The 25671-nt window shown below is 45.7% G+C and overlaps 1 protein-coding gene and 1 long non-coding RNA gene across 2 annotated transcripts in view; both read right to left on the bottom strand.

Annotated features, from left to right (window-relative positions):
- The window catches only part of IDE (insulin degrading enzyme), a 56154-nt gene extending 46830 nt beyond the window's left edge, over positions 1-9324 (bottom strand). Inside the window, exons 1-2 of the mRNA XM_032950324.2 lie at positions 9212-9324; positions 6790-6974 (exon numbers count right to left, since the gene is read on the bottom strand). Coding sequence (XP_032806215.1) covers positions 6790-6974; positions 9212-9276 — 250 coding nt within the window. The 5' untranslated portion in view covers positions 9277-9324. The remainder of the gene's footprint in view (positions 1-6789; positions 6975-9211) is intronic.
- A 6767-nt stretch (positions 9325-16091) lies between these two features.
- LOC142924171 (uncharacterized) lies at positions 16092-18574 on the bottom strand. The gene is made up of 2 exons (XR_012941352.1): positions 17864-18574; positions 16092-16439 (listed from the first exon to the last, which is right to left on the bottom strand). It is a non-coding gene; the product is annotated as an uncharacterized LOC142924171 (long non-coding RNA).
- Between the last annotated feature and the right edge of the window lie 7097 nt (positions 18575-25671).

Below are 25671 nucleotides of genomic sequence, written 5' to 3'. Positions count from 1 at the left end.
GGAGCAGCTGCGCACACTCGGCAGACTTTACCGAAAAAAACAAAGAGTAATTCCTGCAGTCACGAAAGCTTCGAATCAAGTCTAAACCACCTCTACAGGGAGGTATGAGGTCTGTGTCTTTGTGTTGTCTCTGCTTGTGTATCTGCCTTTGTGTCTTGGCTTGGATTTGTGTCTCTGTGCTGTCTCTGCCTGTGTGTGGGCCTTGGTGTTTCCAAGTGTGTGCTGCTGCTCCGCACTTTCCGCGCCCCCCTTTGCTCCATACATACCTCATGCTAATTTGTCCCATTGTCTCTCAGCCTTACCTTCTCTGCCGAGTGTGGGGGAGGGATGGGGGGGAAGAGGTGGCGTCATCGCTGGAGGCTCCTGCTGAGGGCTAACGCGGCGCTGGGGGATGCCCCCCCCCCCCCCCCCCAGCAGCAGCTCGGGCTACTGGGGGGCCGGGCGGTGAGCGGAGGGGTGAGTGGAGGGGTGAGTGTCTGTGTGAGTGTCTGTGCGAATGACTGTGTGAGTGTCTGTCTGTGTGTCTGTGTCCGGCAAAACAACCCCCTACCTCCTCGCGGTGCTGGGCGGGCAACTCTGTCGTGGACAGTGCTGTGGGGGGAGGGCCAATTCCGATTGGCTCCTCTCCTCATGGCGTCTGTGACCACCACAGTGGCTAAACGGGGACTCTGTACGGGTGCGAGGGGCTGGTAACCCCTCCACCTTCAATAAATTACCACTAAACCACAAATTAAATATGTAACTAATAAGCTTGTGCCGGAGGCCCCAGGGGGAACAGGCGTCTATGACGTCTCCTGGCCAAACCCCATTTGGCGGAGCCAGGAGATTGAATCTCTACCCTCGGAGCTCCTCCAGAAACAACGAAAAGCCACTACGGATGGCCACGTGGAATGTTCGAACGCTCACTGCGGAGGAGAGGCTGCCACTGCTCTGTCGGGAGCTGGACCGGTACCGCCTGGATCTCTGTGGCATTCAGGAGGTCCGGTGGACCGGTTCTGGCTCCTGCCACCATGAGGGGTGGACAGTCCTCTACTCGGGGCAGCAGACTGTCAAACAACAGGGTGTGGCTCTTCTTTTAAACAAAATAATGAAGGGGGCGTGGGAGCGTGGCGATGAGGTGTGGGAAGCTGTAAGCCCCAGGCTACTTTGGGCTCGCCTTCCCATCAACTGGAGGCGAGGAGTGGTGGTCGTGGTTACTTATGCCCCCACCGAAGACGAACATCCGTGGAGGGATGCAGGCAAAGCCGATGAGTCAGATGCCTTCTATGACCTCCTGTCACAGGTGCTGACCAAAGTGCCCCCTCGGGATAGTCATCTTGTTGGGTGACTTCAATGCCCGAGTTGGTCATGATGCTGGCACCTGGTCTGGAGTAATTGGAGGGCATGGGCTAGATCAGCTCAATAACAACGGTAGGAGGCTGCTAGATTTTTGTGCAGCCCATGGGCTTGTAATTACCAACACGCTGTTCCGGCATCGACGCATCCACACAACATCATGGATGCATGCCGAGTCCAAGCAAGAACATCTGCTGGACTACATAGTGACGGACCAGCGGAAGCGAGCCCATGTCCTTGACACCAGGACCTACCGTGGAGCTGATCTGCCCTCTGACCATCGACTAGTCATCTGTAAGATGCGCCTGCCATTCTTCCACTCCGGTGGTCGGTGTACACCCAGGACCCCATTCCAACCTAAAGTGGCCTGGTCTCAGTAATCTGATGAAAGTTGCAAGCGAGAATTTCATCGCTTGTGGCTGGGGTTGGCATCGTCCCCCACTCCTGATGTCGAGGGTAAATGGGCGAGGTTTAGGACTGTGACTCATGCAGCTGCAATGGCTGCTTTGGGTACACGGTCCAGACCTCCCCAGAGACCCTGGCTAACAGAGGAGGTGTTCAGGATGGTTGAGAAAAACCGACAGGCCCACTGTCATCGGCTACAGAATCCCACGTCAGAGAATGAGGAGGCTTACCGCAGCCTTCGCTCGGAGGTTCGGAGAGCCGTGAGGCGCTGCAAGGATGGGTGGTGGTCGCGGGTTGCTGAGGAGATGGAGTCTGCCTCAGTGGCCCGTGATCACAAATCTCTATTTAACTCCATCAAAAAAGTAACCTGCAGCGCCACACCTATTACCATCATTAGGGGAAAAAGCGGTGATCCAATCTCCGACCCCCAGGAACAGGTTTGCAGATTTGCTGAGCATTTCTGTGAGGTCCTGGGGGAGGGAAATCCCTCAGCCAGGAAAACATCGTGGCACAAAGTGAGGATGACCCTGCTGAGTCTGCAGTGCCTCAAATATTGTAAGAAGTCACCCCCTGCGAGTGGCTGGCTGAGGTGCCATCTGTTGAGGAAGTACTGAAGGCGATCCAGAGTCTGAGACCAGGAAAGGCACCACGCAGAGATGATCTCCCAAGCGAAATGCTGAGGGAGGGTGGAGTTTGTGCACAGACTGCCATATATGACATCATAACAACAGCCTGGAACACTGGACGGGTTCCGCAGGATTGGAAGGATGCCCTGGTGGTCCCCATCTTTAAGAAGGGGGACCGCACAGACTGTAACAACTACAGGGGCATCTCACTCCTCAGTGTGCCGGGAAAGGTCCTGGCAAGGATTATTCAACATCGCCTTGCCAGGCACGCTGAGGAGAGGCTTGCGGAGCCCCAATGCGGTTTCAGGAAAGGGCGGTCCTGCACAGATGCCATATTTTCTGTCCGTCTGCTACAGCAGAGGTGTAGGGAATTCCAACAAGACCTACATCTCTGCTTTGACCTGGTCAAGGCCTATGATACCATCAGTAGGCCTGGGCTCTGGGTTGTTCTTCGTGCTTTTGGAGTCCCTGACCCTCTGCTCACGATCATTAAGGACCTTCATGATGGGGAGCGGGCCCGGGTAAAACTACGTGGCCAGGAGTCAGAGCCATTTCCTGTACACCTTGGGGTGCGACAGGGATGTCCTCTGGCTCCCACATTATTCAACATCTATTTTGACCATGTAGTTCATTAAGCCTTCAATAGCTGTACCGGGGGAATCTCCATTTGGTACAGATATAATGGGAGGCTGATCGATGCCCGGGTGCGGTCAAGAAATGGCTCCCTATTGCTCAACCACGTTATGTATGCCGATCATTTGGTAATAGCTGCTCATTCAGAGGAGGAGTTGGAGACGCTGCTGCTGAGACTGGAGCGTGCCACTACGAGATGGGGCCTTACCATCAGCCCCACCAAAACTAAGCACCTGCCTGGGTATTTTGAACCATTGGACACTCCACCCCCACAACTCCCAATCGGTGATGGGGCAGTTGTGGAGAGAGTGGAGAGTTTCCCATACCTGGGCAGTGTGCTTATGACCAGCTCCAGTTTAACAGCAGAGGTCTCACTCCGAATCAGTCGAGCGGCAATATCTTTTCATCGGTTGCGTAACGCTGTGTGGAAGCTACCTGGTCTGTCGCTCCGCACTAAGCTTCAGGTCTTCTCGGCCACGGTCATTCCCTCCCTTCTCTACGCTTGGGAAACGTGGACCCCCTTAATGGAGCATCTTCGCCGGTTGGAAACATTTAGGCTGGCATGCCTACGATCCATCCTGGGTTTCACCAGGCTAGATTGTGTGAGGAGCTCACAAATCCTTGAAAGATCTGGGCAAAGTCCCATCGGTGAGCTCCTCCGGCAGGCAAGGCTGCGTTGGCTGGGTCATGTAGTCCGCATGCCCAGCCACCGCATGCCGAAACAGCTTTTGTTCGGCCGGATCGAGGGGGCTAAACGGGCGCGGCACGGGCTAGAGAAGAGATGGAGTGTCAAGATCGGCCTCTGTGGAGGAGGCTCGTGAAGGACGCTATTGGACAGTTGGAGGTAGTCGCCCTCCAACAACAACGGAGGGCGGAGGAGCGACGCTCACAACAACGAGCGGAGCGCCGGGTGGCTAAAGCACAGCAGGTTGGCACAGTAGGGGGCACAGGTGGTGCATCAGCCAGTCATCTCAGTCATCTTAGTCAGTCGACCCGTGGCACTTGGGTCTGCCCCGTGACCTCCTGCCCGCGGGCGTTCGACACTTCACGTGGCCTCAAGGTGCACGTGGCCTGGCACAAGCGTCGTGGTGATGTCACCGCCACTTAGTGGCGAATGGCGGTTGTTGTTGTTGTGTCTGTGTGAGTGTCTGTGTGTGTGAGTGACTGTTACATTGCATTTATGGCTTTATTTTGGTGATTTCGAAAAGTTTTTTGGTTTGGCCATGTTTTTGTTTATTGTTGTACGGAGTTAGACTGATGGCCTTAATCTTAGTTGTCTTGTGGTTGTTGTTGTTTGACTTGCATCCCACTGGTGTACGGTGCTATTTCAAGAATATTTTGATGTTTTTTCCTGGATTTTCTGTTTGCAAGTCAAAAAGTCACTTTAAGATGTTTTCTTGTTCATCTTTTTGTTTTTTTGTTTGTTGCGGTTGCACCCGATTCAAGAGCCGAATAGCTCACAGGGTTATACCAAATAAATGGAAAATGGAACTGTCTGCACTGCTGCGTACACAAACACACACATTCAATGCGCAGTCATTGTGAACAGACGTTCACTGAAGAAAAAAATCTTAGATTTCCGAAAGGCAGACTCTTAGGCTTACAAGATCTGTTTAAATTTTGATTTAAAGCTTTCGTGACTGCAGGGATTCATATTCTTGGTTCTTTCAGTAAAGTCACGTAGAAAGGAAACAATAAAATTAAAAATAAAACAATACAATTCTATTGTTTTATATTATTATTTTTGTTTCCCTTCTACATGACTTTACCGAAAGAACCAAGAATAAGATCTGTTTCGACACATTTACTTATTTACCATTGTTTTATTACCATATATGGTATACATATAATGTAGAATTATTTTATTTATATGGAAAGCCTGAATGAGTCTTAAAGCTCATAATTAAGAGTGTCCTGCTTCAGTATTTTCAATCATTATCTATGTTTTATCGTTTTTGTGCAAGGACAGCAAAGTACCTTGAGAAATGCCAAACACAAAAGATAAGTCCTAAACCGCTCTATCCAGTATACTGGTCAGAAACCTACTGGCTGTAATGCTCTCTATAGGTACTTTGAAGTCCTGCAGATAGGTTTTTTTAAAGCACGCTATGGACTACAGGTGTGCACCACCGCACCTTGCCAAAATCTTTGTGTCCTGATCATTCAAACAGAGTTGGTAAATGTTACGGCAAAGTTATCTCAACATGTTTTTCACATCAGACAAGGAGAGGTGGCACCCATCTACACTGTTGGCAGCACCAAACCAGAAGTGGTAATTCAACATTTTCATTGTGGAGGCAGATCTCCCCCGACGATGACTTCCTACGAAGTAATAAACTTGGTTCGTCTACTTCGAAGGAACAATCGTTTTGAGACGTCAATCAGCAGGAACTTAAACTCACAACCTGCCGATTATCAGTTGAGCATTATAACCACCAGGTCACCCGGCCTGATCATTTTTACAGTAAGGGAGAGCAATGAGTCCATAATACATAAGGTGCATTCACACGACAGTTTGAGATGAACACAAGATGTAGCTTACCACAAACACATACTTGACCAAAAGGTGTAAAATATAAAAAATGTAATATTGTATTCTGATTTTAAAAAAATAGTTAGAGACCGTTATTGTTCAAAATAGCTCATCGTCCTGATATGTGAATCCACGCACGCGCACACACACACGATTAAATGCCTCACATCAGCACCATCAGGTCAGGCTGATGCATGATTATACAGTAGAAGGTCAATCCAACAACTGTACACCAATGCAAAATCTCTTCAGGGAGAAATGTTTACGTGGAGGGATGAGCTAGCATTCAAATCAATACTTATCCTGTACGCCTTAACTCAACCCAAGCCCTCCATGTTCAAGGGTCAAGTCACTTCCTCAGTCAATACAAACCCAGCACTGAGAGCCCTGCTGAAGTAAAATCTGTAATCTCATTACTTTTGAGAGAAAAAAAGTATGTACGCTGTCACATTACATAAAGAGCTGGTGTTCATAGCCTGTTATACAAAGTGTACACACAGCTGGGTCCGGAAGGTAGTGAAACAGTAATCATAGGGAGCCTCTCACAACGTTTAAGTAGAGTAAACAGCAACGAGGAATGTGTGGCGTTTGTTCTGTCTAGATAACGGGTGATGGATAAACAAATCAACAAAGACCTTCCTCCTCTCCAATACCATCCCCATAAAAAGTGATGCTACTCAACAGATGGTCGGTGGTTAAATCTGGTGACAGGAAAAAGAGGAAAGACAGCACACTGCAGCCAAGGCTATTGCACAAAAAGCCCAAAACAGACTTTAATTCTACAAGTGCCAATACAGGAATATATAAAATGACGTAATTTCATTGAACGTTCTATCTTACCAATGAGAGCCGATTAATATTCATCATCTATTATTGTAAGTGAGATGGGAGGCACGGACACATTAAAATCTGCGATGCATACAAAGGTGCGCTGTGAAACAGTGTGCTTGATAATTAACGCATGAGAGAAAAAGTGAGTATGGAGACGGAAGAGTTTGCCGTAGACACTGCGAGTGCACACGAGAGATGTTGACCGTCGGTGGAAAACATGGGACTGAGCAAGATAATGAGAGTGAAGTTGACAGTCATGGTTTTCCAGTGTTGCCTGCAACTGGTAAAGTCAGCTTTCATTTGTACATCCATGTCAATAGCTGGACAGTGTCACCAACACCGATCGTCGGCAAAAAAAACTGAGACTCCACCATATTTGCACTGCGTGCAAACGTAAATATCTGAGCGGACACGTGGGGAACTCACCGATGTGTACATCCAGTGCCGCCGAGGCCTTGTCTGTGCTTGGGTCCCGTACGAGGAGAACACGCATGCCATTATTCAGCTCAAGGCCACGATACTCCCTCCGATCCTCCACCGACTTCACAACGTCCTCAGCTACGGATCTCACGGCCACCGAGGCCGTCATGGTCATGTGACTGGAAATTAACCTGGTGGAACAAATCCAAAATCGAGCAGCCACACAAAGCTGGTGTTAACGGTGTGTCCCGGTTCTCATATCGACATTTAGCACGTTATTTATGTGAATTGATGTATACTATCTATGAATTAATATATTGTAAAAAAACCCGAGGTGGTCATTAACAAGATGACAAGAAAACAATAACACCAACACGATGAGTAACACCAACAGTGAGGCAATGCGAGCAGCAGTGTTGACAAAGAAAACCAACCATGACAATAAACGTGATAGTATAGTAATAGAATACTTCAATACTATCACAACAAACGCCAAATAAATGAGCACGTCCACCTATCCGAATGCCTCGTCACAATCAATAACTTTAAATACGAAATCCATTATCAATGACACGAAAAGCATCACCAAACCAAAGTCCAAAGATAAAATAAATGGCTAACACAGCCAACTCCAGTGGTCCTTCTATATATGAAAAAATAATCAGTGGCTATACCGATGATCATAGCCACATGACCATTAACCCCAATGTCACCCTTATCACCTCCTAGAGCAACAACGTTGACGTCAGAAGTACAGAAACTCAGATTGCCACCACCAACAATACCCGACATCACTGACACTACTGGAACGACTTACATATCAGTACTTAAACCACTCACGTCCACACCAAATACAGCAAAAACACCTCTGACGCCACCAAACACACAACCATCACTGACGCCATTATTGACGCTTCCACCAAAAATCCCTCCCACCATCACTGATTTACACCACCATCACCACCACTGACCATGACTTCACCATCAATCACTGACACTGCTCAAGATACCATCACCACCACTGTCAATGACTTCACCATCAATCACTGACACTGCTCAAGATACCATCACCACCACTGTCGATGACTTCTCCATCAATCACTGACACTGCTCATGATACCATCACCACCACTGACGATGACTTCAACATCAATCACTGACACTGCTCAAGATACCATCACCACCACTGACAATGACTTCACCATCAATCACTGACACTGCTCAAGATACCATCACTGTCAATGACTTCACCATCAATCACTGACACTGCTCATGATACCATCACCACCACTGACAATGACTTCACCATCAATCACTGACACTGCTCATGATACCATCACCAGCACTGACAATGACTTCACCATCAATCACTGACACTGCTCATGATACCATCACCAGCACTGACAATGACTTCACCATCAATCACTGACACTGCTCATGATACCATCACCACCACTGACAATGACTTCACCATCAATCACTGACACTGCTCATGATACCATCACCTCTACTGACAATGACTTCACCATCAATCACTGACACTGCTCATGATACCATCACCACCACTGTCAATGACTTCACCATCAATCACTGACACTGCTCATGATACCATCACCACCACTGACGTTGACTTCACCATCAATCACTGACACTGCTCATGATACCATCACCTCCACTGACATATGAACACCGATGCCAACACCACCATCGACAACACCATCACTGCCCACCACCAAGGCCATCAACAGGCACCACTAACACCATCGTCACGGACACTATCACCACTGATGACACCACCACCACCCTCAGTGATGACACCACCACGACTAATGAAATAACTTATCGAAATATAACCACCACCCCTATCTCCGACACTATCAGCACCGCTGGTGGTACCACTCCGAACAATATAACTACGGCCACTATAACCACACCACCATCTGGGCGATGTTGGGGGACCCTGTTGCCGTTCACCTCTTCACGATCACATCACCACCACACCACCACACCACAATCACACCATCACCCGCATAATCTTGGGTGACTCTGTGACTTTCACCTCTTCTCCATCACCAACCACCACCACCATTACAATAATCACCACCACCACCCGCATGATCTTGGGTGACTCTGTGACTTTCACCTCTTCACCACCACATCACCTCTTCACCACCACATCACCTCTTCACCACATCACCTCTTCACCACCACATCACCACACCACACCACCACCCCCACGATGGTTGGTGACCCTATCTGAGGGACTCGCGCACGTGAGCGGCCTCGTCCGAACAGGCCGCACGCCACGACCACCACCACCACCCTCATCAGCGCTACATCATCACCACCATCACAACCACCAACAACCACCACCACCACCACAATCGCCACCACGGGGTCACGGGGCCCCTCTGCTCCCCCCACTCGCCTCCTCGCCGGGTAGCCTCGCAGCAGCAGCAGCGACCGCCCGCACCGCGGTAGAAGTGGCAGCATCCCCCGGGATCGATCCGCGAATCGGTATCTTGTTATCGATTCCCCCACTGCGTTAAATGCGCGGTGCGAGCACTTCGTGACGGTTCGACGAATCGATTCTAGCGACTCCGCCGCACAGTTATTGCGGAATCGACAACGGTGGTGGAAACGTGTCACCTGATTTCGTTTGACAGTCTTCAGTTAAAAAAAATTTTCTCCCCCATAAATACTCTGATAACGATTGTTTTTACGTGCCGATTAATTTATATTACACTCCTATGACAGTATTAAACATGTCACAGATAACCTTCACTCGTACCTGTCAACTCGTACAGTTTACCCCGTATTCTTGTACAGGGAAATTGAGTTTTGACTTAAAACTTTAGTGACAGCAAAAAATATGGAAATTGAGTTTTCAGGTTCATGCGGCGCACAGCCGTTTTAATACGGGGAAAATTTAGTTTTGTCTATTTGTCTGTGTTTCTCCCTTGTGATGGGGCTTTGTAGGATTAACGTTGAGATTTATAAGGGGCACGGGGTGACCAATAAGGTCTAAATCTGGCTGTAATAAGGCAGGGCACTGATAAGGGGTTGGCAGCTATGATCACTGTAGACTGTAGAGAGATAACGCGACCTTTATTTTCGTGAATGCTCGGAATTGTTATTTTTTAGTTGTGTCTACTTGATAGTTTATATTGCTTTAGCTCCACAAGACTTTCCTGCACAATTACTGACAAATATGTTGGGAGTATTTTCGATTTAAAGCTTTCGTGACTGCAGGGATTCATATTATTGGTTCTTTCGGTAAAGTCAACACAAGCAATCATTATCACCTGATGATGATTGCTTGTGTTGCAATCGAAACGTCGTGATAATTTTTTATTTATTATTTCCCTTCTACGTGACTTTACCGAAAGAACCACGAATATGTTGGGAGTCTTGTCAGTTCATGAGGCACCAATATTGTACTTCTTTTACATTTCAATCTTTAATGCACTAACATATACGTACCGATATTAATATTAAATGTTTACATAAAGTTTTAGTGTTAGTAACGAGCTCTCAGTTCGATTTGTGTTGTCTCCACTTGGAAAGTGGTTGCCCATGGATGGCGCCTGACACCTCCTTGCTTGGCAGTCATAGGAATGTGGAATTTCCACCAATGACCAGGGGAAACCAGACCATTTGACACGGGGAGACATTTGACTTGAATGAAGGCGGCAAATGTGTGCCCTATCTCAATGTGAACGCAGAGAGGAACCGATGTTGTGTGAGTTTCGTGTGATCAGCAACCACACAGACACTCACACACCACCGTGTTGTGTGATTCGTGTGAGCAGCACCCACACACTCACACAGCACCGTGTTGTGTGAGTTTCGTGTGAGCAGCACCCACACAGACACTCACACACCACCGTGTTGTGTGAGTTTCGTGTGAGTAGCACCCACACAGACACTCACACAGCTCCGTGTTGTGTGAGTTTCGTGTGAGCAGCATCTCACACAGACACTCACACAGCACCGTGTTGTGTGAGTTTCGTGTGATTAGCACCCACACAGACACTCACACAGCACCCACACAGACACTCACACAGCACCGTGTTGTGTGAGCAGCACCCACACAGCACCACCCACACAGCACCACCACCTCCCCCCTCCACGATTCTCCAGCCTGGCACATTTCTTTGGTTTCCTAAATCGATCCAGAATCGATTCTGAAATCGAAAAAGTTCGGAATCGACAATGGCCCAACGCGCCTGAACCGGCGCGGGATATTGAATTCCCCACTGCACACACGCGGGTGCGCCCTCGCCCCGCCCACCCCCCCGCCCCCGTCGCCCCCCCTCCCTCCTCACGTCGCCCCCGACGCCGTCCGTCAGAGCGATTGGCTCGGCTCGCGTCGCTGTGCCCGCTGGTGGGGGAGGTTGGAGGGTGGGGGTGGTGGGGGGAGGGTGGGGGTGGTTGGAGGGTGGGGGGAGGGTGGGGGTGGTTGGAGGGTGGGGGGAGGGTGGGGGGAGGTGACGTAAGCGCGAGGTGAATGAAGCCCCCTTTGGTTTTGATGTTTTTTTTGGTGACTGCATTACGCAAAAGGCGCACGGCTTTTATTCTGCCACGGGAGTTGCCAAAAACATAGACGTGGCGGGTTGTTGTTTTTTCTCTGTGTGTAAATATCAGTGGTGCACTTAGCGTTGATGCAATTCCTCGCGCCGATAGCATTTACTGTGAACCCAGCAAGTGATTGGCATGGTGTTTAAACCGACTGTTTTTACATTCACGTGGCACTGGTGGGTGAGAGGGCATTTAATGCTTAACGATACAAATTCTCAATCATTCAATTTATTTTTTAGTAAAAACTCGCACCCCAATAAAGAGGGCATCGCAATGCTTGGCAGTATACATTAAATGAAGGAAGTCCTACCCAATAAAATCAAGACACATGTAAAAATATCAAAATGAGGGCACATACTTCCTGAACGAATAACGTGACACCGCTGTACACATGTTATAAACCAAATACCTGGTGGATAATGCTTTTGTACAAATTGCCTAAATCGTAAAGACTTCTTGTGACTAACTATGGCATTGCAATAACATATTCTGTTGATATTTTTAGAGTTTTATCAGCAGTATATCCTGAAAATGTGGGTCAATGAACCTACAGTATTAGCTTTCTGAAGCAATGGGCTTCTCTGGATCAAGAGGCTGATGGACCTAGAGTTGGACTTAAATTTGCAGATAAGCTGATGAGAATCTAATGCAGGATTTCCCGTTTCATCAAATGCTGCTGAAAAACATTGGACTTACTGTTGTTTTTTTCCGTGGTGAATGAACAGACCATTGGCCCTTTTGTTATTTCCTACAATCCATCACGACAGTTAAAGTAAAGGTTTTTGAATGCTTACGTCGGCCTGGATTAAAGGAAAAATCGAATGTGGAGGGATAGGGAATTATTCATAATAAAGGTTTTTTGGGTTAGATCGCGTTTATTTATAAATGTGTCGTAACCCTCCACCACCCGACACGGCCAATCAGCAAAAAAAGTGTCACGTTGACAAAGGACAAATAATTCACTACTTTAGCCCACCGGTGTGTTGAAGAGTGAATCCACATTTACAGTTTGAGTACGACGTTTCGCTGGTAAATACATCCAGCATCATCGGGCAATTCGCCAGAATGGTAAAGCCCTCGCTTGCTCCCGGTTTTATATAGAGCAGCAGGGTGACGTCATCACTTAACTCATATCAGGTGCAGTGATTAGGGAATTATGTTGATTTTATTGTTGCTAATTTATTGTTGCATTAAATATATTGGAATGTCAAAAGATGTGTTTTGTATCCACGCCATTTACACAAAACAGACTCACTTCACCTCTGAGATGGATCACCATGATGTATCGAGGTTGTTTTACTATTTTGTGTCTGGGTATTCACCATGTGTATTCCATTCAACTTTTTTTCCCCTAGACATTTAGCCCTGAGCTAACATAGGCCAGTAAAGAATAAATAAATCCATATTTTTATTATTACATTTCATCCAGTCAATTATGTCTGAGACACACATGAAAACCTATTTAATCTCTGAGGCTGCTTGAATCGAAATCCAGGATCTCAGCTGTTCTGCCTCAACCCTCTGACATCACGATAGAATCAGGTTCTGAACCCATCGAGAGTATTCATCCTTACTCTATTGATCCTGTCTGTTCACACCATCGTATTACCGGTTTATAGCTGGTACACGATGTGTTGTGTATGAGCTATGTTGTCACAATATGTTTAATATAATACCGTATTCTTCTACCATATGGAGTTGAAAAGTACTCTGTGATGAAGATTGACCCATTTGGAATCTGTGGAAAGAAATTAAAACGTTGATTGAAAATCTAAAATAGTTCCAATATGAATGCACGCAACTGATATTCTGATGTTTTAAATATGTATAAATAATTCTATGACAGGACCTGAACATATTCTGTTACTCAAAATCAAACATCTTGGTTATTTTATGTTTTCTCTCCATTAATGTTGTCAGTAAGATGGTAGCATGAGTAAATGGGGTGCCGTGGTGGTAAGTCAACTCCCTCGCCTGGTAGGCAGGAGGTCGTGAGTTTGATCCCGACGCCTGCTGCTGTATATTTGGAGTTTGCGTGTTCTTCTCGTGGTCGCGTAGATTTTTTTATCTGGGTCCTCTGATTTTTCCCTCCAGATTTAGATACATGCGTTTAATTTATTTACATTATTTAGTTGCTATAAATGTCCACATGATAGGCCACTTCGTTCAGCTAGCTATCATTTGTGGCCAGGTTACTTCTTAAAAAGAGCTATATAGCTCAGTGGGCCTTACCCGGTAAAATAAACATGTTTAGTTTCACAGTTTAGTTTTAGTACTATGGGGAGGGGTGTTATTTTAGTTTTCTGGGTAACGTGATTAAGTGTCTTCAGGGACATCACCAAGTCCATCTGGAATCCTGGAGACAGGACTAATTACGCAGTGCATTGCTAATTAATTGTGCTGGGCATTACCAGAATAGATAATGCCTGCTGTGACCTATTTAACATACAGTAGAGATTATCATTGAGAAAAATATATCCCTGCCGTAAAATTCTGATGCTAAGATACAGTTTTTTGCATGCGCCATATCAGGGCACTATATACTACAACATAAATACAGTACGTACACCACTTAGGTGTATGTGGTTGTTCTTTGTACTACCAGAGCCATACATAACACAATGCTATTAAGGCTGTGCAACATTCACAACTTTAAACTAGTTTCCGAAGAAGATTGAATTGGATAATAACTATTGCAGTATATTGTTCACATGCAATAATACCAAGGAGTCTATTATGTCCAAACATGTATCGATTAAGCTCTCAAAATGAGTAACAATTCCCTGTTTCGTACTTTCCAATGCTTTTTGAAATGACTCCACTCTATTCGGTATATATATATTTAGGAGCATGTTACCATGTTTGTTTTTGGAAGCCCTTTCTCAATCCACTGCGGGATGAAAGCTTCCCCACGCCGATTTGGTCACGGGGTTTGTTTGAACATACCGCCCTACGATTGTCAGCGTGGGTTGTTGACGTGGGGTGGAAGGGGAGGTTGATGTTAGCCATGACTTTACCGAAAGAACCTAAGAGTAATGGCTGGTTTATGAACAATATTTACCCGGTGATGGTAACTGTTCATGATTTAAATATACGATTATCATATATATCGAGGGTAACTACATGCCCGGTTGCTTCAGTATATAAAACACTGAGCTGGCAGATTGCTCGGATTCAGCTGTTTGTACATGCCTCATTTTACCTGAGGGATTTACCAAAACACGAATGGTCTATGGTACTGGGTTTACAAGTCACTTCTTTGTTGAAATAGGCGCTCTTTAAAAATCACTTTGCAAATAATGGGATGATGAAAAGTTCATACGTTCTTCCAAAAAAACCTTACATCCTACTCACAAACAGGACAAAGTAAATGTTTAATATGGGTTTTATATAATGATTATACCTAGGAAGCAGTGAACAAGAACGTCATACACGGTGAATTCCATATGATTAGACAGATTTAATTAGATTGTTAAAACTGTGCAAGTAACACGAACCTACCCCAAGGAGAAGTAATTCCTTTTTACAAACTGGAAAGTAACTCAATACAAATTGGTAATTTCTCCTATTTTATAACAAAAACCCAGTCATTGCCCTTAGTCGAGGTAAAGGGCCATAAAACAGTTCCAGAGAGTCACGTGACTTTGTGTACTGTATGTATTCTCCAGGCTTACACATTTGAAATTGTCTGTGATTACTAATATATAAAATACTTACAAACAGTATATATACATAGTAACTTTATACGTTTTTCAGAATGAGAAAAAAACACTTTCGTGACTTCCACGATGACTGCTTTGCCTTTGTATTTCAAGACACATTCGTATTTTTCATAATTAATATATAGGATCATAGATTCATAATTATAGGCCATTTTCTAAGATTAATAATAAAAAATAACCCACTCCAAAGCATTTCTGGTGGTAGTTCCTGTTTCTTTCAAACAGACGCAATACACTTGAGGACTTCAAAGTACGCTGAACAGCATCGCCCTCTGTATTCGAGCCCAGTGTCCCAGTTTTTCCAGCCACAGCTCAACTCCGAGACGTGATTACGGCAGCACAGTGTGTAGCTTGCCGTGGGGCGAAGTCGGCGCCAGTCAAGTGAATTCCATAGATCAACATTAGAATGTGGATTTTCCACCGATGTCTCAGGGCTGCGAATGGAATACTTATTTTGACCGGACACGGTCGATGTGTTCAACAACAACATGAGAGAGTAATAATCGGGTTTTTCCCCTTTTTTCTGGCAACAAAACTGAAACCTTTTTTTTACAAGGATTCATGTCTGCATTAACCACAATACCTGCAGTCAAAATGCAAACAAAAACATACTATGATAATATATGCATTGTCCTTGAAACTGATTGGTCCACCATCATTATCATAGTATGTTTTTGTTTGCATTTTGACTGCAGGTTTTGTGGTTAATGCAGACATGAATCCTTGTAAAAAAAGGTTTCAGTTTTGTTGCCAGAAAAAAGGGGAAAAACCCTATTATTACATTTTGGTACTGGCAAAGGTCTAATGATGTAGATAAACATGAGATAGCTTTTTTGCGCCAGTAGATGTCACCCGAGTGGCGTGCCTGCATGGATTTGGTTAAATATGCAGTGAACCAACTTAACCAGAGGAGACTTTAGCTGCCCTCCGGCTACAAATACGTGTTGATACAGTTTTCATGCGATATGCTTGTGTAGTGTCAACGACTCAGAGACAGAGTTTCTAAGGAGGCACTTTCTTTATTAACAACTTTCACGGTATCGTCCACACACTCTCCACAGTAGCTCAGCCCAGCCTGTGCACTACACTAGCCGTCTAACACTGACGGCGCTGAGATAGCCAACTCGTCTCCTTCGTAGCGCAACATCTAGCGGGGACGTTCAGCGACGACGAGACAACGAGACGAGTCCACTCCCAGCACCGGCAGCCTCGAGCCCCCCGCTCTCGGCTCCTTTTATGCTCCCAGCGCGGCCCTGGCTCCGCCCTGACCACGCCTCCCTTCTCGAACCCGCCAGCAGGTTCCAGGAGCCTCCAGATGGGGTCCTCCGTGACCTTTACCCGAGTTCCTCCTCCCTGCCAACACACACCGTGCTCAGGCTCACCGGCGTGTGCGCTGTCTGTCCACCAGCCGGCGCTATTACACTACACTTGCATTGGTCAAATGTGACTTTGAAGTTTGATGGCGCTTCTTGGCTGACCGTGCTGTGCCTCACTTCAGTACTTGAAACGCGATGGGTGGAGGAGAGATTGGCTATTTGCCAGCGTAATTATTCTGCATTGACCCACCTGGCCATGGGGATTTGAGTGAGTCATGATGAATCACCAGACATAATGAGGTCCGTGTACTTACAATTCCAGCCTCGTCAATCCGCTGCTGAATGAAGGCCTCTGGCCTCCCCAAACCACGATAATAATTAATAGTACGTACTAACTACTTCATAATCAGAATCTCTATTTCTCCTAGATAAATCCGATAAGTAATACGTTATTTATTTATCCAGGAAAGCCACATTGCGCCATATGACTTTCTTTCAGAAGGGTCCTGCATTAGATGTTTGTTTTTAGATTTTCCGCCAATTAATAATAAGTGTTCATTATGCACGCAGTAGGAAATCGGAGCACCCGGACGGAGAAAACCCACATGCACGAGGGGGTAACACTATCACCACACAGATGGCAATGAGTCCACTGACCGTACCGCCGTCTGGTGAGCCAGAGTATGGCATCTCGACGCCCACGGAAAAAAGGAGTTCCACAAGAAATGCGCGTGTGTGTGTCTGGTCCACCAACCCTCCTCGCTGCCTCCACAGTGATGGATTACAGACGTGCACCACCACCGCCCTGCTATGATAGGGTTGCTACCTCTGAGCGACAGAAAATCAGGACATATCATGGGAAGAAGAATATCTCACAATACCATAGCATGAGAGAACTGTACGTGCAATGTGCCTTCAGTGGTGTATTATTCCACAACAAAACATATCCCGGGAAGACGTATGCATTGTCCAGTACGGCTACAACAAAATTGGATTATCCCTGGGATAAACCAAAACAGGTGGCAACCCTTTGCCACGTTGGTCATGGAGTTGTTGGACCATACTTGACCACACTTATCCTACGGGCTGGTGAAGTGGGGTTGGGGGCAATCCCGGTCAAGATACCACTCCCCACTCCTCACATTGATCGACTGTGTCTGGTAATTGAAGTCGGATGAATATTTGCTAATCATTCAATTTAAAATAATTACATTGAACACATTGCGAGTGAAAGCTGTTGTTAAAATGAATTACATTTAAATCCAAAGACGTGAAAATACTGAATAAGATCAGACATTCGGCCTAAACATCTTAAAATCCATAAAAATGCCATTTAAAAACTCATTCCTAGGGGATAATCATATACACCGCGTTCAGTATTTTTACACACACGGCAGTACCGTTGTGATATACATTGCTCTTGAAGGCTTACGGTTGTGCTAACCGTGTTGTGCGTTGCACCTTTGTTGAGCCTGGCCTACGAAGGGCTTATCCAAATCGCGAGACCAGAGTGGCGCTGCAGCAAGATGGAACGCGCACGCGTTCGTCTGTGGCGACTCCCAAAGCGTCGATCCGTCCACAGGGCATCGAGGCTACGAAGTGGCACTCTGCTTTTGTAGGAGTGCGTGCGAGGAAATAATACCCCACGGTGCACTCTTACGCCGTGGCTGCACAGAATATGTACAGACCCCGGGAGCGTATGCGTCTGCTTCAGAGCCCACGCTGAGATGGTAGAAATTTGCTGGAGCAGGCAAAGCAGAAAAGTGAATGTTCGGCTGTGTGGGTGATTCAAGGATGATGATGATGTGGGGGACAGGGCTACAGTGTACACACATTTATATCCCCTCTTGCAAAACCAACGAGCCAAGGGCAGCCTTAAACCCAGCCGTGAGTGTGGAGGGGATTGTACACTGGTTTTCCACATTCCTCAAATCACGTGGAAGCTTACTGTGTTACAGTTAAGGAAGGAACTGTAGTGTGCATTGAGTCTTAAACCATCTCATTTAGCCACGCTGGATGTGTAAATATATATAAAAAAATAGTGGCTGCATACACAGTTGCTAATTTTCTCACGCCTCCAGCCTCAGTGTCCCCAGGCCTTGGATTTGCGGCTTCGTTTGCCACATTATTCTTAGTCTTGGCTTCGCTTGGTTGACTGCATTGTAGTACATCCACTGCTCTTTGGCAATGCACTGCTGGATGAAGGTACCACTCTCTGCTGCCAACCATAATGACACGATACATATAAACATGTTGCACGTGGTGGTCACCAATCCGAGCACTTGTCAGGCTCAACCCTTCTTGCTTTTAAGATCTGCCAGGATTTGGCACATTCCGGGTCATTTAATTTTGCATAGAAAAGTTGCCGGGCAGGACCCGTGCATCTGTTTATTGTTTTGTGAGACAGATGGGAGGCTGGTCAGTGCTTCAAAACCTTATTTGGACCATATTTAAATGATTCTGTTAAATGACAAAGGCGTGTGTGTGTGTGGGTCAATTCAAAGTCGAGGTGTTATCTACTGCAGCTGCCAATGCGGTGGCATTCATTTCCTTTTGGTGGCCATAAGCCAGTGCGGAAAATCGCAAATGTCCATTGCAGGGTCCGTTCTCACCGTGGGGATGACCACTGTTAAGTTACCACGATATGGTACGATTTTTTTCAACCGTCAGAGATGATGACGGTCTGAGTGAACACTTTAACCTTCTGATTATGAGCCGAGTGCTTGAACATTGGTGCAATGTGGATATGAAAGTGTATAATCAATTTCGTTCAGTGGCTTATAGATTACCGTTGCAGATGTAAATAAAATGAACGTTAACATTCCCTTTGTGTGACTTCAGTTGCAGTACTGCATTGTGCGTGGGAGTTTGGGATATGCCCGGCTCATAAAACCTGGGTATTCGGGCTGCCCTCCCCATGAACTCTTCAGCTGTCATCGTTCTCTGCTGCTAACTCGTGGCAAGGTCCATTTCGAGGTTTTGACGGACGATGACTCAGACCTGCTTCAATAAGCACCTTCACAGCCTGGAGCTCAAGGTCACAGCTCAGCACGGTAAGGAAAGTCCATCCATTCATACAAAGAACCCCATGCAGCGAGCCCCAATCCCATGTCAGCCACAGCAACTTAGCGGAAGGAAAGACGCGCGTACACGTGGCACTCTTAGGGTCTCGTTTGTTGTTCATACAATCGGAGAGTGCTCATTCAGGACCCAAAGAGTGGCCAGCGTAGAAGTAAGACAATGTTGGCACAGAAAAGAAGACCTGATGATGCAGACAGTGATGAGTATGAAACTGGCAGCACTATTTGGACACGTGTGCAGGATGGGCAACAACAGGAAGATTAAAGGTGTTTTTTTCGGGAAAATGTAAGGAATCGGAAAGAAAGGAAGACCGAACAGAGAATGGCTTGCTGACATAATAATTTGATGCCAGAAAGACAGAGGAAAGTAGAGACAAATGATGAAATGTGCATTGGACACCTAGGGGCTATCTGCCCATGGATCATGATGATGATGAGAATACTAATTCCGTGTTCATCCCAAAGCGAAGACTGACTTAACATGACATCGTATTGCAGTCACCTTCATTCCTCCACCGCGATGTCGTCGAGAAACAGCGCAGCACAATGATCCATTGTCCTCCAGGCGTTGATATTGCTCGTGTAATGTGACGTCCCGAACGTGTCACTCCAGGTTGAATTAGTAACTCGTTTAGTGGCGTCGACTTAAAACGCACAGCACTAATTGGCACATTGCCTCGATAGTTTTTTTCTTGAACACACATTGCTGGCATTGCCTCTGAAATCCATGGCACCGACTGGCTAGCCTCAGGACAGAAATAGCTAGAATCGGTCAATTCCAAAGCCACGGTCGTGCTGAGTAATTTCTTGCGTTCAACAGAAGGGCTTTTACAGCTTCAGGGGTGGGAAAAGGGCAGCACTGGCCACCCAGACAGAGAGCTACAAGCGAGATTTTTTGCAGCCCATCCATGCCACGACACATTTATTGCTGAGAATGTTCACTCCTCTTCAGTTTAGGTCAGTACAAGGCGCCCTTGAGCTGTGAACCCCTGGAAGGACTCTGGGTCACGAGGAGTGAGATTTGGGAATCCCTGGTGTAGCCCACGAACACCAGTGGCAAGCTCACGGATTCAGTTGAAGGAGGCAGCAAACCCCACGTCTTGTTTTCCCTGTCCGAGGCAATGCGGCAGGTAGACTCACTGTTGTTGTACTGCAGAGGCAACGTTTGATAATCTACCAATGCTGGGCACCCACCATACTGGGTTTTATGTAAATCTGGCTGGAGAACGCTTTGATGAAGCAAAATGTATTCCAATTCTACACCCAATTATCATCTGCACTCGTTAACCGAGACGAGCTCATTCGAGCTGCTGGACTTTACGTCTCCTGAAACCGAAGCAGCAACCCATCACCGCTTTGTCGAATGTTGACCCTTCCAAAATCCATATTTAAAAGTAAACATTCATGTAGACATGTTTACAGTAAAGTAAACATGCATGTTTGTGCGAAGGAAGCTCGTGAAGCAACAAGTATCCTGGCCAATTGTGGGACCGGTAACGAGAGACCCAAGACAATACGTGTGCACGTGGAGCCTACCCACGGATCATAATCGCCAACACCTGTGACGTCTCGTGGAGCCTGCTGAGACCCGAACAGATGATAGCAATTATTAATCAGCAAAGCCATTTATACCGGAGAGCGTGTTTGTCACGATTGCCTCATCTACAGTTGCAGCTCTGATAGCTTTAACTGTCCCTTTCCTGAATATGTGCAGCTACCCGCCAGCCATCCAGTGTGAATATCATTATCTTCAAACCAGCAGATGCCTTGATGATAATAACTTTCAAATCCTCACCTTTACTCACCTGCAATGTAAAGGGCTCATCCTTTTGAGTGTCTCTCCTTTCTACAGTTCAATGGTGCCAGTGTACAGTGCTGTATATGACAGCTACCCCGTTGCTTGTGTGTGAGCAGATAAATACTTTTACTGGTTGAATGCATGAGGAGTGAAGGTGGCAATTTGGGCGGGTGTCATCTCACCAGCATATGACTGGACGTAATAATATTAATATGATTGTTTTCATTCGGGCTGTAGGGTGGTGCAGCTATAACACTTGTGCCTCACGGCAAGAAGAACACGTGTTCTATTTCTGACAGGGGGAGGGGGGCATGCTGTGTGGAGTTTGTATGTTCTCCCCCTGTTCTGCATTGGGTTTCCTCCAGCTTCTCCTGTTTCTCGCCATAGGGAGAAAAAAATCCCTATTCATTGCTGAAAATGTACCTGTAAATGACTCAACTGGGTTTACACGCAGCAGCAGCAACATTGTCCCCTGCTGTGAAAGCGTAGCAGTACCCTCCTGTAAAAGAGTCTCGAGACTCATTGAGACTTTCTTGGGTAAACACCCGTGTATATACGGCGCGTTATAAATCTTGCATTAATTGAGTGAACGACATATTGTAGCAGCAAAGGGGCTTTCTTCCAAATCCCAGCAGAGACACCGACATATGTTTGATAATGATCCTTCAACACTTGAACGGCTCCGATCTTTAAATTCAATATAAATCGATCATTCATGATCCCTTTTGGTAAGTACATTGACCAGAAGGCCACGCAGCATCCTCTAATTGATCATTTTCATCGTCACAATATTGTGATGGCAGGACAAAGAACTAAATTTGATGACAACTGAATGAACAGTCAAATGAACGAGTGAGTGAATGACCATGCAGTAAATTCACAGCGCTGCACGGCTCTTCACGGAGTGCTGCTACGATGCCGCTTTGCTGATTGATTTAGGGGCCCGCTTGGCGGACACTTTCAGTGAGAACCCATTCTGTCGTTAACGAGAGCTGCCATTGATACAGATTAATTATTTACCCATTGCGCTTCTGAACCAGCAATTAAAAGCCCCGTGGTTATGTCTCGCAATGCAACCACCCGGCACTCGGGTGAATGTTTCAACTTGAGCATCTGTTTTGTGTCATCGTCCTGTGGGGCCTGACCTGTCTTCACCTGCGTCGATGATGCCATCAGTGATGATTTTACATCACAAAAATAGAGATGAATATCGTGTTATTTTCATGGCGAGAAAAAATATGCGATTGAAGTAAGATGAAGAGGTTTTATACTTTACTCTTATTCGTAATTTTTTCACGTTGCAAATAAATGAGAGATTCGTAACAGTGGGCGTAAATTTCACTTAAACTAATTCTGTTTTGTTTGAAATGTTTTAAAATCGCATCATCTCAGCGTGACGTATGATCTAGATACAAATAGTAAATTGAAATTTTATCACATGATACGTTTAATTGTTTTTATATTAGCGCCAAAGCACAACGCACACACTGATAAATGATTGCATCACTTTAAATTACTTCATTTATTTATGAACAACCAGTTGAGAACCCGTGAATACCACTTTAATTATTAGCAAATTAAAAGTGGCTATCCTGTGGACAGACTGACTTCTCTGATGACAATGTGGAATTTTTCTCCCTCTGACTTGAGGACGTTAATTAGATATGAACACTGCCCCGTTGCTTGCTTGAGCTGTAAGACGTTTTAATGATCAGAAACATCAGGGTCTCGTAGCTGTACTGTACTCGTATTATCCTGTACCTGGGTGCCAATCTCAGATGTTGGGTTTTAGTGAGGGAGGAAGAGGGAATTATTTATCCCATGGAGTGAGAAGGATGCCTCAGGCCTGGCTGACTGTCGGGATATACTGTAGTGATATAGTACAATTTTTACGCAAATGTTTTATGTCCTACGCTGACCTTACATCGTTTTACAAGACTGACGGGTAAATTATAGGCAATGTAGTCCAGGCCCTAGGGTTATAACTGTAGCCTATGCTGCGACTGGGACATAGCTGCACATTATCCACTGTTACAGACACAGGAACGCAAGAAAAACAAGTGCGGGTGTAAGGAAAGTGAGACTGGGTGAGTCTATTGAAATATAAATCAGCGGTGAACGTGCGGGATTTGCTTTTTCGAGATAAATCGTTGTTAAAACACTCGCTACCCCCCCCCCCCCCGGGCAGAGCAAACGCGATGTGAACGATGTGAACGTAAATTAACTTCTTCTGCAACTGCATCGAATTAGACCGGTGCCTTCGGGCAGCCGGCCACGAACCTTGGTGGCATTACGCAGGGCCTGACAATTGGGCTCACACGTTCATCAACACTGAGTTTTTGCAACCGGTCGTCACACGTAAGCGTGTTGAGATAATGGCACACTTTTTGGGCTGTTATCTAAACTATGTAGGCTGGAATTTGTGAGTCGGTTGCTAGGAGCGAGCCTGTGTCCGGGTCATTTTAAAGTGGCTGGCTCGCGTGAGAGTTCGCAAAATGGCTACACGCGCAGCACAACCCCTCGGGTACAAAACAATATATATTCTGTAACGGGATCCGTTCTTGAGGGAGTTGAATATCTCATGGGGTCACGATATGTGGCAAGCACACCAGGAATTCTGAATTTGAGCCTCAGCCACTCTAGATGAATGCAGGCTGTGAGGTGTTCAAATCCAGATTAGGTGTTTTTAGGTTTAATGGGATGTGGCTGGCCACAATTTACTTCACTGAAACACCACGAAAGCTTTTAAATAATTTGGTGTTGTACTCATTGTAACCTAGGCCATCTCAAAGCGCTTATTTGTCAAATTTACAGAGAGGAAACATATGTATGCATGTTGAACTTCTATCGCACCGTACATAGCCAACCGTGCTCATCGGAGTGGCGATTAGCACGGTTGTGCATGGCAGTGTGATTTTGTTTCAGTGCAAGATAGACCAAAAAGTGATATTAAATTAATGCCTATTATACAGTTTATGTTATTTTCAGAACCAAGACGATAGCTGTGCAGGCATAACACATTTTCCAATGTTCGGTTCTCTGTCTGCATAAAAATAACACGACAATTTAGATTCAACTGGCCAGGCAGTACAATGATTGGAATATCACTACTGTATTCATCTATATTGTTGATGAAAGTTTCCTGTCTGCAGCAATTATCAATGGGGCAGAATTCCCTGGGGTTATGTGTTTTAGCCATTTCATTAAAATGTGAATCAATCTGTAAGTTTCGATAATAGGTTTTCCCCTTTCTGGCAATAAAACAGGTGTTAAGATGGTAAAACAACAAACTGAAACCTTTGTAAGAAATCATGTCTGCATTGCACATACTGTCAGAGCATGTTTTTTTTATTTGCATGTTACCACAAGTATCTGTGGGTAATGCATACATGATTCCTTGCAAAGGTTTCAGTTTGGTGTTTTAACATCGTAACACCTGTTTTATTGCTAGAAAAGGGAAAACCTATTATCATAATTTAATACTGGCAAAGGAGGTCCCATGATGAATCTGTACATTTACCAACCTCGATAACAGAAGCCGCTGTAATACTGCATGTCCCACAATAAATGGGTCAATCTGTTTAAATGAGTAGCGTGGCTTCACTCACACCTGTTGGCAGCTCTGAGTCAGTGGTGCAAATTTCATTTCATTTCCACCACGGTGAGGGGTTGTCATCACTACAGGGCAACCAACTAATATGAGAATAGTTGACGGGTTCCCCGCGTGTTATCTTGAGTACCTTAATTAGCAGCTAATCTACATAGCATGCATTTAGTTGATAAGGAAGAAGACACAACAGGGTATTGAATGGAGCTTGCGGGCCACACTTAAAATTAGCTGGAAATAACCAATCCTCATCCTTCCCTCAAGATTGCTTTGCCCTGAGGGAAACAATTAGTTCTCCTGAAGATTTTAATTCAGATTTAACAAGGGCACGGTGTGATCAGTCGCGTCGCAGAATTGCTATGGCCCTCTTTGGATGTCACTGTCTGATAAGGCAGCGTGATTATTTTTGTTTTCTAAGATTGAGAATGCCAAGATATTCCACAGTCTGGGCTGAAATGTCTCAGAATGCTCGGCATCGCCTACCGATTCCGCCTGGACGCGTGCACATTGCTGCTTTTTAAAAAAACTAAATAGCTCGGCGGCATGGTGTCTTCGTGAAATTCAGACTATAGCCATGGCCACGTGAATGTCATGCGCGAGTCTTTTCTACATTACAGAATGTCTTCTTATTCATATTCTTGGTTCTTTCGGTAAAATCACGTCGAAGGGAAACAATAAAATAATACCGAAAGAACCAAGAATATGAATTACTGCAGTCACGAAAGCTTTAAATAAAAAAAACAGAATGTCTTCTCTTTGTTATTCATGTGCTATGTTTGTCTAT

The sequence above is a fragment of the Petromyzon marinus genome, chromosome 9 (genome assembly GCF_048934315.1).
Source record: "Petromyzon marinus isolate PM22_M1 ecotype Great Lakes invasive population chromosome 9, UKy_Petmar_22M1.pri1.0, whole genome shotgun sequence".
In the NCBI taxonomy this organism is placed as follows: domain Eukaryota; kingdom Metazoa; phylum Chordata; class Hyperoartia; order Petromyzontiformes; family Petromyzontidae; genus Petromyzon; species Petromyzon marinus.
Note: the sequence above shows the minus strand (reverse complement) of the source record. Positions and strands in the feature narration are given on the sequence as shown.